General features: G+C 40.8%; 1 protein-coding gene across 1 annotated transcript in view; it reads left to right on the top strand.

The window, feature by feature from the left end:
- Positions 1–18,686, top strand: part of LOC124473714 (CUB and sushi domain-containing protein 1-like) — a 386,561-nt gene that overhangs the window by 353,600 nt on the left and 14,275 nt on the right. The window contains exons 58-59 of the mRNA XM_047029350.1: positions 5,033–5,209; positions 6,652–6,831. Coding sequence (XP_046885306.1) covers positions 5,033–5,209; positions 6,652–6,831 — 357 coding nt within the window. The remainder of the gene's footprint in view (positions 1–5,032; positions 5,210–6,651; positions 6,832–18,686) is intronic.

Below are 18,686 nucleotides of genomic sequence, written 5' to 3'. Positions count from 1 at the left end.
GTTTTACCAGAAAGCAGGGAGTCACGATCCGCTCTCAGCAGTTTGAAACCTGCTAGCTGTAGCGCAGAGTCTGGGATCATTTCACTCAGCCATGTTTCCGTAAAGCACAAAACGGAAGATGAACGAAAGTCTCTTTTTCCATACCAGTAGCCGAAGTTGATGTTGTGTCCAACCTGAAAGCAGAAGTAAACCTGCTTAAATCTCAATCTCCAGATGATTACATGCAGACAGATGGCGAGGACCAAACTGATAATGCGATGAAGTAACTGGATACTTCCCTTCACCGAGAACAAGAAACCGTTCTGAATGAAGGGCAGCTACTTGCAATCAACCGAAACCAACCTTGTCAATGCATTCCAAAACAAACCGAGGATGAAGATCTTCTTGAAGTACAACATAGGAGTCCCTGCTAGTGCAGCTTGACTCTTCAGTGTAGGAAAATTCATTTTCCGACCAGAGAGAAACCGTCTTTCCAATGTAAATTTTAGAAAGCTTCAATTGTGTCGCATGAACAAACACCTCTTGTGAGAAGGATCAGGCTCCAGTCTGGCCACCTCTTCCTCTAGTGAGGAAAAAACTTTGATATGTAATGGCAGAACATGTCGTTGGAGAGAGAGAGATCTCATTCTCACACACACACACCAAATGTTATTTAGAGGACATGTTTTTTTTGCCATGTTGTTACTGTTTGGAGCAGGTCTTTATTATTTTGGTACTGTGGTTTGAGCTGAGTTATTGAGTTTACAACTTACAGTTTGTCCTGCAAATGTGCCCAAGTCAAAATTTAGCACACCCATGCAAACACAGGTGCATTCGCACACACACAGATGAACATACACACACTTTCGACACCTGGTTTTGTTATTATGTGAAACACAGGTTTTTTTGTTTGTTTGTTTTTGTTGCCAAATTGTTTTTTGAACAGTGAGAGCAAAGTAAATTCATAAACAATTGAACTGAACAATTTTGCATGCCTATTTGTTTGACTGACAGTTTTATTGATCACTGAGATACCATTGACTTGGAATTGTCGCCTTTTAATTGGATGGAGAAGAATTTAATGTTAAAAGCCAATACAAGTTCTTTGTAGTTTAATAAGTATTGATGCAGGTCAAACAATTAATACACCGCAGTGTCTCAGTCTAGATCGAGTCTCGGCGATACCAGTGAATGTTACCAGTCTCATTTCGTAGAGTAGAGAAGACAAAGGCCTTTGTGAGAACAGTCTTGTCAAAAGTCTTTGAGAGAGTTCTGCCTTGCCATGTTCTACCTGGGCTCCGCAGGGAACACAGGTCTTGTACCCATCCTGAGTGGGAGTTGTCTGTCAGGTGATTGGCCACCATGATGGGAAGGGGATGTCCTCATCCTATTAGGTTTCAGAAGGAGTTAGGAGGCAGTTAAGGTGGGAAGTCCAAAGGTCTGATGATGTCCAAGGGGGGCATTCCAAAAGGTCTGATGATGTCCAGGTGCAAAAAGATACATTCTCCACAGTCTAAAACCGGTTCTGCCTCCTCTAGACCCACAGAGTTGTGCGGCCTAATGAATCTTCTCCTTATCTCTTGGTGTTGACTCTCAGAGTTCTGAGGCCCATTGTACCCTCTCCTTATCCCATGGTGTAGTTATTTCGCCTCCCCTATCTGGTAGTTCTCACTGGCGTTGACCATGCTAACTCCGCATTCTCTGCAGTTGGGCAATCACCCTGTGCACCCCTGTGCAGTATGCTGACTTCTTGTATTCCTCTTCTCATAAAAGAATACATTCTCTTGACAATGACCCTCTTCTCATTCTCTAGACAATGTCACGCCCTGGTGAATAATCATATGTTTGGAATATATGTTCATCATTATCATTACTTATTTTATCTGAAGTATTGATTGTATTTTTGTTCAACAGAAGCATAAATTACATTCATCCACATAATGAAGTTGGTTCAATACCCCCCCCCCCAAAAAGCTTAGATGTAATAAACTACTTTTGACATGTTGCTGTAGCTTACTACATTGGCAGTAGGTTTAGTCTAGTGAAGCTTAATTTTACATTTAGTCATTTAGCAGACGCTCTTATCCAGAGTGACTTACAGTAAGTACAGGGACATTCCCCCCGAGGCAAGTAGGGTGAAGTGCCTTGACACAACGTCATTTTGTAAGGCCGGGAATCGAACCAACAACCTTCGGATTTATAGCCCGACTTCCTAACCGCTCAGCCATCTGACCCCCTAATTCTATGTAGAGTTACTGGTAGCTTAGCTCACTACATTTTCCAAATAGCTAGCCCAACACTACAAATAACCAACTTCTTAAATCAAAGTTAAGAAAAACAAAATCATTTTGTGATTTTTATTTTGTATCTATTGAAGACGTATTAGATCAATTGCTGTGAAAATACCAAGTCAATGAAGTGATTAGCTTCAAGTTCAAAACAAAATTTACGTATTTATTACACATATGTACGATGCAGGCAGAGCCTGTTTAAGGAGAGCCTGCCCACTCCCTATTAAGCCCCATTGTACCGAATTTTGTTGCAGTTCCACCAGAGTTCCACCCGGAGTGATCGCGGTCGAGTGCAAAATGAATGGGAGTCTATGGAGCTAAACGGCTAAATGTGTCTCTTTCGCCTGATTGACGTTGATAAATCTCAGATTTGATTATAGTTTTTGCATGTTCAACATGGATTACAGGTCAAAAGTTGAATGAACGAGTACTTATGTCCTTTCGATTTCTTACGGGGTAAGTCGTTGTTGCCCATAACACACTAGCATTCTGCTAACGAATGTTGATTGGTTAGTGAAGGACTGACTACGACCAGAGATCCCGCTTGATGGCTTCCGAAGCAGAACCAGAATGTCAGAGCATTAGCAACATTAGCAACAACATTAGCAAGCCAAAACTCTTTCTAGCATTTGTATTGACAGGGAGAGCCTAACCTGTCAGCTGTGTTGTCGATGCCTCGAGAGTAAAGTGGAAGTAACCAGAGCTTGCCGTCAAGCAGTAGCTCTGGTCGTACGATGTGTATGACGTCAATGCCATTTTCAAAGGCTTTTTAGAACAGAAAGGCGACTTTAAAAAAAATCTAACACCCCGTGGTGTGTGTTTTTTTTGCCTCCCCTTGCGAATTCAGAATTCAAATTACTAGACAAAAAATCATATCCTGAGAAAAGTGGATTTTGAGGGGTATAGCTACATAGACCTCCATTCATTCTGCACTCGACTGTTAGCGCCCTCATATGGAATTTGAGTGGAACTGCAACCAGTTCAGAACCCGGAAGTTTCCCGAGAGTGGGAGTTCTCTCTTTATTAGACATTCTCTGGTGCAGGTGTCTGATACAATCAAGTTGAGTATCACAGAACACTGGACAAAAAATACAAGATATCAAGGGAGCTATGGTATCACAATATGGGAGGATACGAGACAATTAGCATAGTCTTTGCAAGCACAGAAAAAAAACGCATGCTAGACAGCTTTGGTTTAGGTGTTTAGATAAGGCTCCTAGAAATGGCCTAGACGCTCCTCCTATTTTCCTCATTCAAAGTTGCAAGGCATTATACAATTTGGTAATATTGTGACCTCTGACCTACACTAGTGTCACAGGCATTTCCTAGTTGCACCTTACAAATAACTAACTTATGGCTATGCAGGCATAAGAAAACGGCATAATGACAGTTTATCAATGATACAAGAAACATAACTAATAGATAGGTATCTTTCTCTCCTGGACATAACCAAGGTTCTCATGAGCTTAATATAGCAGGGTATAGATCAAAGATTGTTTATTATATTCAGAACATTTTAAACAGTATAAAAGTAATAAAGTAATCCTTATCTTTAATTATTGTTAACTGATCACATCTTCACTATCATACTTCTTACTTTAAAATATTTACTCTCCCTCTTTTCACCCACACAACAAATCAAAATAAACAAACAACCAAACTCCTTGACCAAGAATTGTTCTGCTATCTCTCACGTGTCACGCAAGAATTATACCACTGAACCACCAATGCGTAAAAACTTTATATTTCTCTTATATACTCCGTTTTCTGTTCACACACTTTTCGCTCAAGTTGAACCTTCCCTATAATTTATAGGACTTCAACCACATGAACCCAAATTTTCACATAACTTGTATTTGTCAATACATAACAGACTCAAACTGTATCTCAAAATTGATGCATCTACCCCGGAGTTGAACCACTTTAGTATTAATATGTACTATATATAGGATTCTAACCTGAATACTTCCAAACATGCGCACTCTCAGGTCCCACGTCTCACCGGGGCCACAGGGGAATTTCAGATTTGTATAATCAATTGGTTAATTGGTTAATTTGCATTCATTTATTAAGATATTCTGAATTTTGTACTTAAAATTAAGGTGTGCCAATCATTTTGACCAGAACTGTTGAAGCCTTACAAGTCAAACCGCACTTAAAACACATACATTTCACATACAACCTCAAATTCAATTTGAGCTGATCGTAGTATGTTTTTATATTTAATTTTAAGATGCTAAGTGCTTTGCACCCGTAGGATTACATTCCACCACTTTTTCAACTGTAATATTAACAGACAAATGTCTGGTTATGGTTAAATGTTCTAAGTATGGACTAGGCTACTGCATTCAAAAATATGCATTGACTCATCAGCAATTGTCTCCCATGCCAATTGTTTCTCCTTTGCTGCTACAGCCGTGTTGCCGTTTTTCCGGAATACGTGCTCAGATTCACCATAAACACGTATTTAGACTTATAACTGAAGAGAGGGGAAGTAGGAGGACGTTTTTTATCGCCGGGTGCCATGTTATGCTATATGAAATAATTTTGTGTGTATGTGATTGTGCCTGTATATAATAATGTTCCCAATTTAATGCTGAATCTTGATTCTAAATTATCTATCTATACATCTATACAAATCTCATGCATGACCACAAACAATGTATTACAAAAGACTTGTGTTTACAACTCTTACTCATGTGTGTTGCTATGGTAACTCATCTATGATTGTTATGGTGACACTGTATGGTTGTCCCCTTTAGCGGTGTCTTGTGGTAACCCCGGTACCCCGGCTCATGGTAAGATTGTGTTCAGCGATGGCATAGTGTTCTCCAACTCTGTGGCCTATGCCTGCTGGGTGGGCTACAAGACCTCCGGACTCACCACCCGACACTGTACCACCAACGGCACCTGGACCGGACATGCCCCCGACTGCACAGGTATTTCCCCAACTAGACAGGCGTCCATCACTGCACAGAACCGACACATTAACGGGCCATGCCCATCAAAGCACAGGTAGACAGACACCTTGACAGCCCACACCCAACACAGTATAGATATGGTGGCCTGGCTTGCTGGACTTAAGCCTAGTTTATACTTTTGTCGCCGACACTTTTGAAATGGTCGCCGACGAAAAAAAAAAAAGTGTCGCTCAGGCTGCTGCATTTATACTTCGGCAAACAGTCGCCTGTGCTAAAGGTTCGCGTGACGTAAACAGAATCATTTTACCGTTACATTCATAGCTATGGTTACATTGTTTACGCTTTGTAGCCTAGGTGATCGATCAGAGAAAATGGCTGTAGCTAATTTTGAGAGGCATTATAAAGGTGTGGATATGTTCTAACTTGCTCTGCCAATCTCTCCTTTATTCCTTCCATCTTAAACAGCTGTTGAGCGTTCACTGAAAATTTAAAACAAAGCAGTCAACGACGCGTGCCGTCTATCTAGCCAATCAAACTTGCGCGACACAATGTGACGACATCAGCGCCAGTAGAAATTTCTCCTGGTAGGCGACACTTTCAAGCGACGGTTAAAAGTGTCGACCGTGACGCCATTTCTGTCGGCGACCTTTTCAAAAGTGTCTGCGACCTAAGTATAAATTGGGCTTTAGGGTCCAGATACACTAAAAGACTAAAAGACAAGAACAGCACACAGAATAAATGTCAAACACAATCAATTATTATGGTTTAGACAACTGTAGCAGTGTGTCTTAGCTTGGATTGGTAAAGGGTAGTGCGAAACATTGTTTGTTACACCCACATTTCCTATAAATATCATCATGTGTCATAATGTTTTATGTAATTTTCCACACAAAGCACTATTTGGACTGAAGACTACAAGATCACCTGCATGCATAACAATATACCAATACTAATCATGCACTCTTTATTACAGATTTTTTAATTGCATGAACAGATCATCCATACGTAAAAAATTACGGGGGACACCAACTTTAACACCAAATGGGGCTGAGACACAATTGCCAACATTTTACTTACATGGTCTGATGGACATTCCAAAATGCATGAATTCTTGCAATATATTTGGGCACCCCTCTTTGACTCAGTTTAACAACTTTTTATGATTAACATGATCAAAAGCATTGCAGTCATCAATAAAACACAATAAGAACTGATGAGTCACTGTCACTGCACAGATAGGTCCACAGTGTCAATAGCCATCACTGTACATAGGGCTCTCGCCTCTGTTAGGTTGACCATAGAGACTGTGAAAATGGCTAGTATTTATTGTATTTATTATCAATCAGATCTGTGGCTTTATGTGAGCAATGTGTAAACTGCAGGTGTGTGAGAGTAAGATTCTAATATATTGATTTGCAGTTAAAGTTGAACTATTTGCTGTCTCTCTGCCTCCCCGCTAGTGATCAGTTGTGGTGACCCTGGTCCTCTGGCAAACGGCATATACACAGGAAGTGACTTCTTCTTCAACAGCACAGTGGAGTACCGATGTAACCCAGGCCATCTAATGGAGCCAGCAAATGGTGCTCTGTTGCTGTGCACCAAGGAGGGCTCCTGGAACCAAACCAAGCCTAGCTGCAGAGGTACAGGATATCACATACAGTTAAGGTCACAATTATTGGCCCTTTATAAAAAATTATTATTGTAACTCCTTGTACATAGGGATCAGTCACACTTCCCTTGCCAGTCTGCAGCTTGTGCAGAACTCTGCTGCACGCCTGCTAGCCGAATACGCCACCACAGCAAGCGCCCTGCTAATGCATGCAACTTCTGTGCCTGATGGGATGCTAGTTATAGGGACTTCCACGCTTAATGCTCGCATAAAGCTTTATGTATAACAAACAAACATAGCCGCCTTTTCAATTGGTAAAACATTGTCTAGTGAAGGTGTTTACGTTTCTTGGCCTGGTTTTCAATTTTTATATTGTCTCTACTAGCTAGCTTTCGATCTGTCATTGTAGACCAACCATCCTGGGGGAAAGGGGGGCCGGTGTTACGTCCCAACTGGTTCCCAATTCAACTGGTTCCCCAGCTGTGCGTGCACCTATCAGTCCGCCTCCATCACCAGATTCGTCACAAATTCGCAAACATATTACTGGCGATTTTCAAGTCGGATCTCATATTTGCTGCGGCAAATATGAAAGTAGGCCAATAGCCTATGTGCGCACTACATTAGGCTACCATTTGCGACAAAATAAATGGAGACAAAATAAAACATTTGCAGGCTCGCATGAAGTGGGATTCGATCCCACTAGAGCAAAAATACGTTCACACGTAAGTCCGTTGACTTACACCACGTGCCATACCAGGTCTGAGATGCAGGCAATATGATTACGTACTTGTTAACTACGTTGGCCTTCAGGTAACATTTTGATTTGGCTTCTTCTGAATCAACTGGTTCCCATAGACACTACCCGAATGTAGGCTACTAATCACGTATTTGGGGTTGTTCCGAGGCAATAGCCGTATTTACCACGACATCAAAGCTCCTTCTGACACCACATACTAAAAATTCATACGAAGAACGTCGCTGCAAACCCAGACAATACGATCAAAATACGCGTAACACAACATGGAAACATTCGTTTCCTATGCGATTTGTGTAGCCTATGGCTGAGTGTTTCTTCGCTATATCTTTTGAAATCAATTCATTTCATAATTGAATATTCTGAACAAATGTAGTGAGCGCTACATTACAGCCAAGCACACCATAATAAATGGAAGCTAAGAAAATAAAAGATTCGAGTTGGATTCGATACCACGAGCAAAAAACACCTGCATTACTACAAACCTTTGCATTATACCGTGAGCCATTGAAAGCACATAAGTCGGTCACGAAATTTTTAATAAACTTGGCCTTCAGGCAACATGTTGTTTTGGTTCTTCTGAATCAACTAGTTACCGTAGACACCACCCGAATGTAGGCTACTCATCACGTACTTGGAGTTGTTCCAAGGCAATAGCCATATTAACCACCTATCTTTTGGGGTTAGGCTACTGGAGTTCACCCAAAACAGCTGGTTACCTGTTAGGGTTACTTTGCCATGATTATCAGAAGTATGATCATGTCTGTGCCCATGTTTCTATATCATGCAGCGACGATTTAAGTATTACTTCGCAATATGTGGTGTCATTAGCCTAAGAGTCTGTGATATCGTGGTTAATATGGCTATTGCCTTGAGACAACTCCAAGTACGTGATGAGTAGCCTACATTCGGGTGGTGTCTACGGTAACTAGTTGATTCAGAAGAACCAAAACAACATGTTGCCTGAAGGCCAATTTTATTAAAAATTTTGTGACCGACTTATGTGCTTTCAATGGCTCACGGTATAATGCAAAGGTTTGTAGTAATGTAGGTGTTTTTTGCTCGTGGTATCGAATCCAACTTGAATCTTTTATTTTCTTAGCTTCCATTTATTATGGTGTGCTTGGCTGTAATGTAGCGCTCACTACATTTGTTCAGAATATTCAATTATGAAATGAATTGATTTCAAAAGATATAGCGAAGAAACACTCAGCCATAGGCTACACAAATCGCATAGGAAACGAATGTTTCCATGTTGTGTTACGCGTATTTTGATCGTATTGTCTGGGTTTGCAGCGACGTTCTGCGTATGAATTTTTAATATGTGGTGTCAGAAGGAGCTTTGATGTCGTGGTAAATACGGCTATTGCCTCGGAACAACCCCAAATACGTGATTAGTAGCCTACATTCGGGTAGTGTCTATGGGAACCAGTTGATTCAGAAGAAGCCAAATCAAAATGTTACCTGAAGGCCAACGTAGTTAACAAGTACGTAATCATATTGCCTGCATCTCAGACCTGGTATGGCACGCGGTGTAAGTCAACGGACTTACGTGTGAACGTATTTTTGCTCTAGTGGGATCGAATCCCACTTCATGCGAGCCTGCAAATGTTTTATTTTGTCTCCATTTATTTTGTAGCAAATGGTAGCCTAATGTAGTGCGCACGTAGGCTATTGGCCTACTTTCATATTTGCCGCAGCAAATATGACATCCGACTTGAAAATCGCCAGTAATATGTTTGCGAATTTGTGACGAATCTGGTGATGGAGGAGGACTGATAGGTGCACGCACAGCTGGGGAACCAGTTGAATTTGGAACCAGTTGGGACGTAACACCGGCCAACCGTGTTGCTGGCCAACCGTGTCGCTCAATCTTCTGCCGAAATTTTTATTAGTAGTAAAAAAAATTATAAGGCAAGCGGCCCTCGGGCCCAGAAGTGCTTCGGCACATCGGGAATTCTACCGGTGCTCCCGATGGCCAGTCCGCTACTGTGTAGCCTACTGTTAATTTGCAGCTATATTTCGTATTTTTTGGGCCGTAGCACCCCTGAGACTTTTGCCATTTCTACAAGTGATTCTGTAATCAAAATTCAACCGTGTATTATTCAAATTCTCCCACCTACCTGCGGAGATATCAACAGCGCAACTGGGTTGTAGGTTGTGGCAGAGTGTTTAATATAGACGGGCTCTGGTTGCGGTCACAAATGGGTTGAAAATTGTATGATAGCCTATGTAGTATGTGAGTAGGATGCGTTTCATACAAGATCTGGCAACTGGACAATATTGAAATAATATATTGATGTGAATATTTGCCATCTGACCTCCAACAATGCCAACAATGCCATCTGACCTCTGAGCAATTACACACATTTAGTAAATGTTCTTAAACTCAACCGATTATTGTCATTTTACTATACTGTTCATTTTGAACAGTATAGTAAACAGTATAGTGTTTATTTAGAAAGATTACTGTACATTTCCACTTTTGATATGTATTTCCATTGTAAGTTTGGTCTTAAATTTCATTTGGAAGTGGTAGGCTATTAAAAGGGCTTAAATTCTTTAAATTCTTAAATTTAACTTGTTTATACCTGTAGACACCCTGTTTCTGTCTCAATGTAAAGCACTTTGGCTTCCCCTGTGGTTTTTTAAATGTGCTTTAATAAAGAATAAAGAATATAAATGTGATTAATAAAGTTGATTGATTTTTAAAATCGAACAAAACCCTTAGCTTTTCCAAGGAAATTACCAGTACCAAAGTGCTTATAGTACAATTACTTCCAAAAGAACAAAAACAATCTCAAATAAGTTTGAAGATATTTTACTGATGCATTGAGTTGAAAGAAGAAAAAAATAACTAATGGCAAAATTACTAGTGTAGGGGGTTTAATATTTGCCAAACAACCAAAACTATTCCCCTATGGTTTAAAGGAAGAGGGGAAACTGAACAGTGTATTAACATTAACCAAATAATGCCACAATAATTAGGGATGCACAATATTGAATTTTAGCCGATATTCGATATGACGATATTTACAAGCTCATTTTGGCCGATTGCCGATGCCGATACCGATATATACACCTCTGCTTTTTAATTATTGAAAAGTCTCTCCTGTACTAGAATTAATCTGTTATTATGATGGGGTACTTGCTGTAGATACAGGACATTAAAAACTTGCTTTGTATCATTTTAGAAATAGACATTCACTCATGAAAACTATTGGAATGATTTCACATATGGCAGATTTATTTATATTTTCAGGTCACAATTTTCATACTTGAACAGTACCTCCTTGAACTTGAACAACTACAGTTTCCTTAAAACTGTGTGTTGACAATGACACATTCTTGACACATATGCACAGAAATGCAGCTGTAACTCTGTAAACTTAAAATGTATCGCATCACTGACACTTAACAAACTCCGCAAATAGCCATTTTGTCATCATCCTTTGATACTGTGGAAGTCCTGCCACACAGCTGACATGTTGAATCATGTTGTTGGCGCTCACAGTAACTTCTAAAACTGATCGTTCCAATCCTTGATTCTGATTGGCTATATCGCGTTCCATGCCGTTGTAAGCATAACCTTACAGGTTGTCCTCATAACATTCTTTGACATTCCATAAAAAAAACACAGCAAAGGTGTCCATCTGGCTATACTTTGTAGGGGCGGAAGAATGACGGTTTATTATTAAACTATTTTGTTTCTAATTGTTTTTATTTATGAAACCATATCAAATATTTGTAGTAACAGTTTTAGAAAAGCAATAAGCCCCGCAAGTCCGTGGTTTACATTTACATTTACATTTATGCATTTAGCAGACGCTTTTATCCAAAGCGACTTCCAAGAGAGAGCTTTACAAAAGAGCATAGGTCACTGATCATAACAACGAGGTAGTCCCAAACATTGCAAGCAGCCAAAACATGAAGCATATATTGTGGAAAACTAAACAAGTGCCAAAAGGGAAGACCCATAAGAGCATGCAGTTATACAAGTTTACAAATTAAAACAACATGAACCACAAAAAGTGCAGGACTGTACCTGTGGAAGAACAATCAACAGTAAAATATTTCACAGCGATTACAAGACTTAACTTCGTTATAACCAACCTACAAGAGCAACAAGTCACTCAATAAGAGTCATTGTGATCCTGGAGGAAACTAGCAACAGGTCCAGCCAAGCACTCCTAAGTGCCGTTGTACTCCCAGAACAAGTGTGTCTTGAGCCTTTTCTTGAAGGTGGGGAGACAGTCGGTGTCCCTGATGGAGGTGGGGAGCTGGTTCCACCATTGGGGGGCCAGGCAGGAGAAGGGCTTGTGTTGGGACCTGGCAGTCTTGAGCGGTGGGACCACCAGGCGGTTGTCTGAGGAAGACCGTAGGTGACGGGTGGGGGTGTAAGGTTGCAGGAGAAACTTGATGTAGTCGGGTGCAGTCCCGTTCACTGCTTGGAAGGTCAGTACCAGGGTCTTGAATCTGATACGGGCGTTGATGGGTAGCCAGTGGAGAGAGATGAGGAGCGGGGTAACATGGGAGCGTCTGGGTAGATTGTAGACCAGGCGGGCCGCTGCGTTCTGAATCCTCTGAAGAGGGCGGGTTGCACATGCTGGGAGACCAGCGAGCAGCGAGTTGCAGTAGTCCAACTTGGAGAGGACCATTGCTTGGACTAGCAGCTGTGTGGAGTGCTCAGACAGGTATCTCCTGATCTTCCGGATGTTGTAGAGGGTGAATCTACAAGACCGGGACACTGCGGCAATGTGGGCCGTGAGGGAGAGCTCGTCATCCATGGTAACCCCAAGGTTCCTGGCAGAGGATGAAGGGGTCACCATCGCAGATCCCAGGGTGATTGACAGATCACACTGATTTTAGAACAGGTAAGGGGGTTTTTGGCACTCCGCTTTGCATCGTGCCTAACAACTCCCCTTATCTGTTCTAAAATCAGCGCAAAACACGGCCTTTTGGGGCTTATTGCTTAAATAACCTTTCAAGTTGTCCTCATAACATAACATTCCATATTACTGCGCATCGAATATTTCAAATAAAAAAAGACGTTACAAGTTACACGGTAGCAAGCAACCTAGTCGTAAAGAGAGTGGCAACATTTGTTCTGAATTTTGATTTGCTGGGTGGGCTGACGTTTAACAAGTGGTGGGAGACTATTAACAGAATGGAGGAGAAAGAGTTTAAAAAGACGAGGCATGCAGAGAAGACAGAGGCTGAAATCGAAGCGTTAGCAAAGGCAAGGAATGAAGCCGGCACTATAAAGACGATATGGGCCGTCCACTGTTTTCAAACTGTTGCGTGGCAACGATTTATGTAGGAACTATACTTTGCAGTGGCGGAAGAATGACGGTTTATTATTAAATTATTTTGTTTCTTAAATTTGATTGTCTTTATTTATGAAACCATATCAAATATTTGTAGTAACAGTTTTAGAAAAGCAATAAAGCCCGCAAGTCCGTGTTTTGCGCTGATTTTAGAACAGGTAAGGGGAGTTGTTTTGCACAACGCGACGGGCTTATTGCTTAATTAAACATTTGCTTCGCGTGCGCATAATTTGCACGTCACCTTATCGGCCAGGTACATCGGCAGAAAGTTTCATATCTGCAGATGCCGATAATTAAGTTTTGAAGCTTTTATCTGCCGATACCGATGACGTGCAGATATTATTGTGCATCCCTAACAATAATAGTTGGGTGAGTCTATGGGTTAAATCAGAGCAAAAATGGTCAGTAAGCTTAAATGGAAATAGATATTTAATAATAGTCAAATGAATGAAATCAATTACAAGCCAAACATATGTAGCGGGGTTTGCTCGTTGAAGAATAGAAATACTGGATCTATAATCTACTATTGTTCATGGGACACCACCTCGAAATTAGGGTTAGGACACAGAGGAAACCTAAGTTAAATATGTAATAATTAGTTGTCTGAAGGAATTAATTATTTGTAAGTGTAAAGCGGGTCAGATAACATGAGGGAATAGATTACGCAAGTTAAAATTATACACAATGATTTATATCCTGAAATATTATGATTTGTAATGGGCTAATAAATGTAACCACGGGGATAAACAATGTAAGAGTAGAAGAGAGTGGGGAGAGAATCAGGCCTTATCTTAAATTTCTGGAATCTCGTGGTTAACTAACCATAGTCAGTTCACATGTCGTCAATCAAACACGCACAATGTGTCTATTACTTCATGCCAATGTCACAGAATTGAGAAATATAGCTAGTCGCATTTACTTTGTCAGTGTGTTTGAAGTGGGTCGAAGTCCGTAGTCAAACGGATCTGTTTAGTGAGATCACAAGACTTTCATCAAAGATTTATAATCCAATGGTGATGTACTTCCTTTGTCTCGAATTTCTTAAGCAGTGTTGTACGGACAATAATCAAATTAATCCAAAGGAGAAGCGTCAGCAACCGTTTGACGCTAGTTTTTATAATCCAGAGAAAACGGGGAGGGTCTTGTTGCAGGTAAAACAGTTCATTGATCATTTCTTGGCTTGGGTGTGTCCAAGATAATTCACAGATAAGTGTGAACTGGAATACAACTTTAGGATCGATCTTAGAAACGTTTATACCTTACATATACTGTACCTCAAAATGTATCTATGCAACATTGATAATTGTTTAGTTAGTATGTTACAATAAAGTTGATGTCAAAGTTGACTGACTTATGGTAACATAAAAGGAACTTACATGAAAACATCAAATATATCATCCAGAAAATATAGAAATGTAGCTCACATTATCACACATGAATCCTTATCATCCCTTAAGTGTCCTTCATCAATGTAGTCCTTGAGAAATGTTTTGTACCATCATAACCGGTCAATTCCTTTGTTCTGGCTAGCAGAATACTGGCACGGTTTGGCCAGAGCCATATAAAAAGAGAGTTGCGACACTTCCATAGACTCCCATTGTTATCAAAGAATGCGAAAGTAAAGCGTGTCACATTCGACCTATAGTTCCAAACATTGTATTTTCCACTGTTTAACCCCATTCATTTTCAGTGTCTCCAAAGCAAGTTATATATTATGTATAAGTATAATGTATAAGTTATACATTAAGTATTATTTAATTAATGTATGCACTTCGAAAGTCTACACATATGTTTCCGAACACGGACTAAAGTGCTTTGCGCGCAGGAATGTACTCGACGGAACTGTCTTTTGAGTTTCTGTTTCCGCCTGTTTGAAATTATTTGCAACACATCTTAGTTTAGCTCGACTTTTAGCCTGACACGGAGTAGGCTAGTTCCGAAGTATAAGTTACCTTGGTTACGTAGTTATACTAGAATAAGCCACCTTAATGGAACAGAACTCTCGCTGAAGTAAGCAAGACTTGGCGAAATAAGTAAAAGGAACAAGTGTTACTTTCGTCCCGACAGGAACTCCTGACATTTAAACCAGATTTACTTCTTGATAAGGAGGTTATTCTGAAGAAGGCAGGCCGGAAGGAGTCACGACAAAGGAAAGGAGTTTGACTTTGGTTTATTAGTCGAGCGCCCGGATCAAACAATCAGTTCAAGACAAACTGATGGCATGAGTGAAAACTCTGCCTCTCAGCCATGCTTAAATACATGAGTTGGACAGTACAGATATAGAATGCACAGAATTTCTTCCTTAAGTGGTCAGTACACTGATACACTAGAGCATACACCAGCAGGTGAAGTGGTCGCTAATCACATAAGCCCTGTTTTGGACATGATTTGCCACACAGTCTCCTAACTGTCTGGGCTGTGTGCTATATTCTGCTCAAGGGAGGCCTCGCTAAAGGACCTCTTGACCTTACAGATACTCAGGCTGTACATGTACACAGAAAATCTGCCTTACAGTTTTATGCTGAAAAACTCTGACAAGGCAACCTTCAGAATGTGTTACAGCACTAAATAACCTGTAGATTGATCATTACTGTGACACATGAAACAGGAAACACAACTTGAAAAAAAGGACCGGCTCAGTAATTTACTTTGTGCACTCAAAAAGTGCTTTCCGCACCTAACCGCGGCGAATGATGACGACATTACGTGAAATTTGGCAGTTCCATCAATGATTGCATGCTGAAGGTGCTGTCATAACTTGGAATGCAAATCGCTTTGTTACTTTCGTCCCACGTTACTTTCGTCTCGGTTCTCCCCTACTTTTCCGGGAGTCAGGTCTGAATCTAGGAGCAAAATGGAGCACAGCCGGCTTCTCCAGGGGCCTTATGTTTAAAAGATTGCGCAGCTTAAATACCAGAAGATGGCGTACGGCCAAAACTTGGTCGGTATAATACTGGTCGTACGCCAGGTCCTGCGCACCTTTCCTTTATAAATCACAATCAACGTGAGATTGACCGCACTTGAGCGAGCCACTGACCCCGCCTTGCCTCCTCCCATAAATGAATATGCAGATAGCCTATAAATGGAGAAGGGTCCAATTGCAGCGCCCCTCTAAACCGGAACTCTCTCCTCAGGCCCCTCTTTTCACGTGTATCCGAGGTATTACCGCCACCGCTGGTCGGAGGATGTATTGCATTTATATACGTAAGCCAATGAGAAGGGTCCAATTGCGAGAAGGGTCCAATTGCAGCCTCCTTCCTCAGGCCCGGATGTCTGTCCCCAGGCCCCTCTCTCCCCAGGCCCCTCTTTTCAGGTGTAACCGAGGGATTACTAACCCTAAAGGCCCTTGCACACTGAGTCAGAATTTTTCGTATAAGTTTTTTTCGTATTCGTCAGCCTAAAATTCGTCACGCACAGACACCTTGCACACTGAGTCTGATGCGTATTTATTAAACGTTTGCGGAAAAAAACTGAAAGATTACTAAATGGCTTTGTCAAGCAGTGCTGATGGTTTTGTTGCCCTCTCTTATAAAAAAGAGAAAAATTAGGAGAAATAGGAAATAGCCTATTGGGTCCATCCAATCCTGAAGTTGCACAGAGAGGAAGGAGAGTTTCATCTCTCTTATCAAGGAGCTCAGAAATTATCCGGAGAAATTGAAAATTTACCTCAGAATGTCAGTGGATCAGTTTGATTATCTAATGTCATATATTATAACTTAACATATATATTGTTATGTAGTTTATTGCAGTCATTTAGGTGACCAGGGCATTGCATGTATTCTAGTTAAAGTCCAAGTATACTAGCAACTGAATGAATACACCCTGGTTGGGACGACGTTATCACTTTTGACAACGAATGAATGAATGACATTAGCAACAAGCTATTGTTTAGCTAACTTGAACACAATACTATATAAACCTTCCTACACCCTTTGTCTTTATAATCCACACTTTTCTTGTCATACAGTGCTCTGTGCTGCGAGAAAAAAACCTATTAAAATGCTGGATAAGGATGCGAAAAAAACGCAGAAAATCGAACCCGATCCGAACTTTTTTTTGACGTTTTGAAGTTTGACGTTTTTTTTCTTGTACGTGCGAACATTTCGGATACGAATTTCGGACTCAGTGTGCAAGGGGCCTTAACCCACTGCTGGTCGGAGGATGTATTGCATTCATATACGTAAAACCAATGTGATTTGTACAGTAGTGGTATCCCGCCAACGCTGGTTGACGATGTATTGCATTTACCGTATATGTAGCCCTATGACATCCTTTTACTTCAGTTTTATCTTAGTCAATAGTGTTTAACATAGCGAAAATTTGCATTGTGGCTAGCGCTATGGCGAACATTATGACTAAATATTATGTTTTTAAAGGATTAAATAGCTGGCTAGAACCACATTTCAGAATCAGAATTGGTGTTTATTCGCCATGAAAGTTTACACAGACAAGGAATTTACTTTGGCAGGAGAGCCTACCTAGGCAGCAATTTTCGGCGCCAACTAAAAAACTTACAGCATAACATGAGGAGAGAGGAGGAGAGAAAAAGGCAACCCCCATACAATGCTCCTATAGGAGTACAGTGTGGGAACAGGCAAAAACCTCAGCACATAAGCCCAACAACATTTACAAACATGACTTGCAATGGGGAGTAGGGGGGGGGGGGGTAGACAAGCAGCATCAGGGGTCTCATTTATAAAGCTTGCATACGCACAAAACGGGGCTGAAAATGTGCATACGCCACTTTCCACGCAAAGGTTGTGATTTATAAAAAACTAACTTGACGGTAGAATGCGCGGCCCTCCACGCAAACTCTGACCCTCCCGTAGGCCTACGCAAATTTTCGAAACAGTTGGAATTGGCGACGCAGATGACCATACTGTAGTCAGACAGACTGCATAAAGTAAATGTGGGAAGAACGATTCTACTCGTAATATTAATATATTTTGTTTTCCTCAAACGTGTTTTTTTTCACTTGATTTCATCATTATCATGAAGATTAAATCCAGCAGTGTTATTTGCGCTTGTACTGAGGGATAATTGTTCCATAAAAACCTTGTACAATCCAACTCAAATTTGAAATCAAAATTCAGCGCTGTTTCACCATCAGATTGTCCACTACGGGAGTGCAGGAGGGGGAGATTCCCCGACTGCATGGAATACAGGATAACATCACATATCCTACCTTAGGGATAACTGCAGAACACAGTATATAACAAAATATATTTGTTAAATATTGTGCATTTATCATCATATGTCAAAAACTGGAAATAAAGTTGTTAAGCTCCTGTGCAATCGCTACACTCTACGTCCTTGTTATCAGTACATAATTACTGTTCATAACAAAACGCTTTTGTTTTTTTAATTTTTATCCTGACTCGCGGAATCACTGGAACAGTTGAAACCACTTGCACTGTTTTTTATTGGTGATCCACCGGCCACCAAATACTGTGGTTTTCGGGCCAACGCCAATAGGCTAACAGTGTCTGAAAAGTTGTTATGTGCCATGATTCACCGTTAAAAACAATCGCATGACAGGATCATTAATATACTGGATTAGCGTTCAAGAGGTGCTTTGCATTGAACATTTTTGGTTGTAAATGGGTGTGTTCAGGGCGGGGTAAAATGCAGATTCACTGACGTAATCTGTGATTTATAAAGGGAACATTGCGTACAGGTGTGCATACGCACGGTTTTATAAATCTGAATTTTTGTGTGTGTACGCCATTTTAGGCTTTTGGGCGTACGTACACTTTTAGTAAGAATCCTACGCACAGTTTTATAAATGAGACCCCTGGACCTGCA

This window comes from Hypomesus transpacificus, chromosome 11 (assembly GCF_021917145.1).
Source record: "Hypomesus transpacificus isolate Combined female chromosome 11, fHypTra1, whole genome shotgun sequence".
In the NCBI taxonomy this organism is placed as follows: Eukaryota; Metazoa; Chordata; class Actinopteri; order Osmeriformes; family Osmeridae; genus Hypomesus; species Hypomesus transpacificus.
This window is presented reverse-complemented; position numbering and strand designations above follow the sequence as displayed.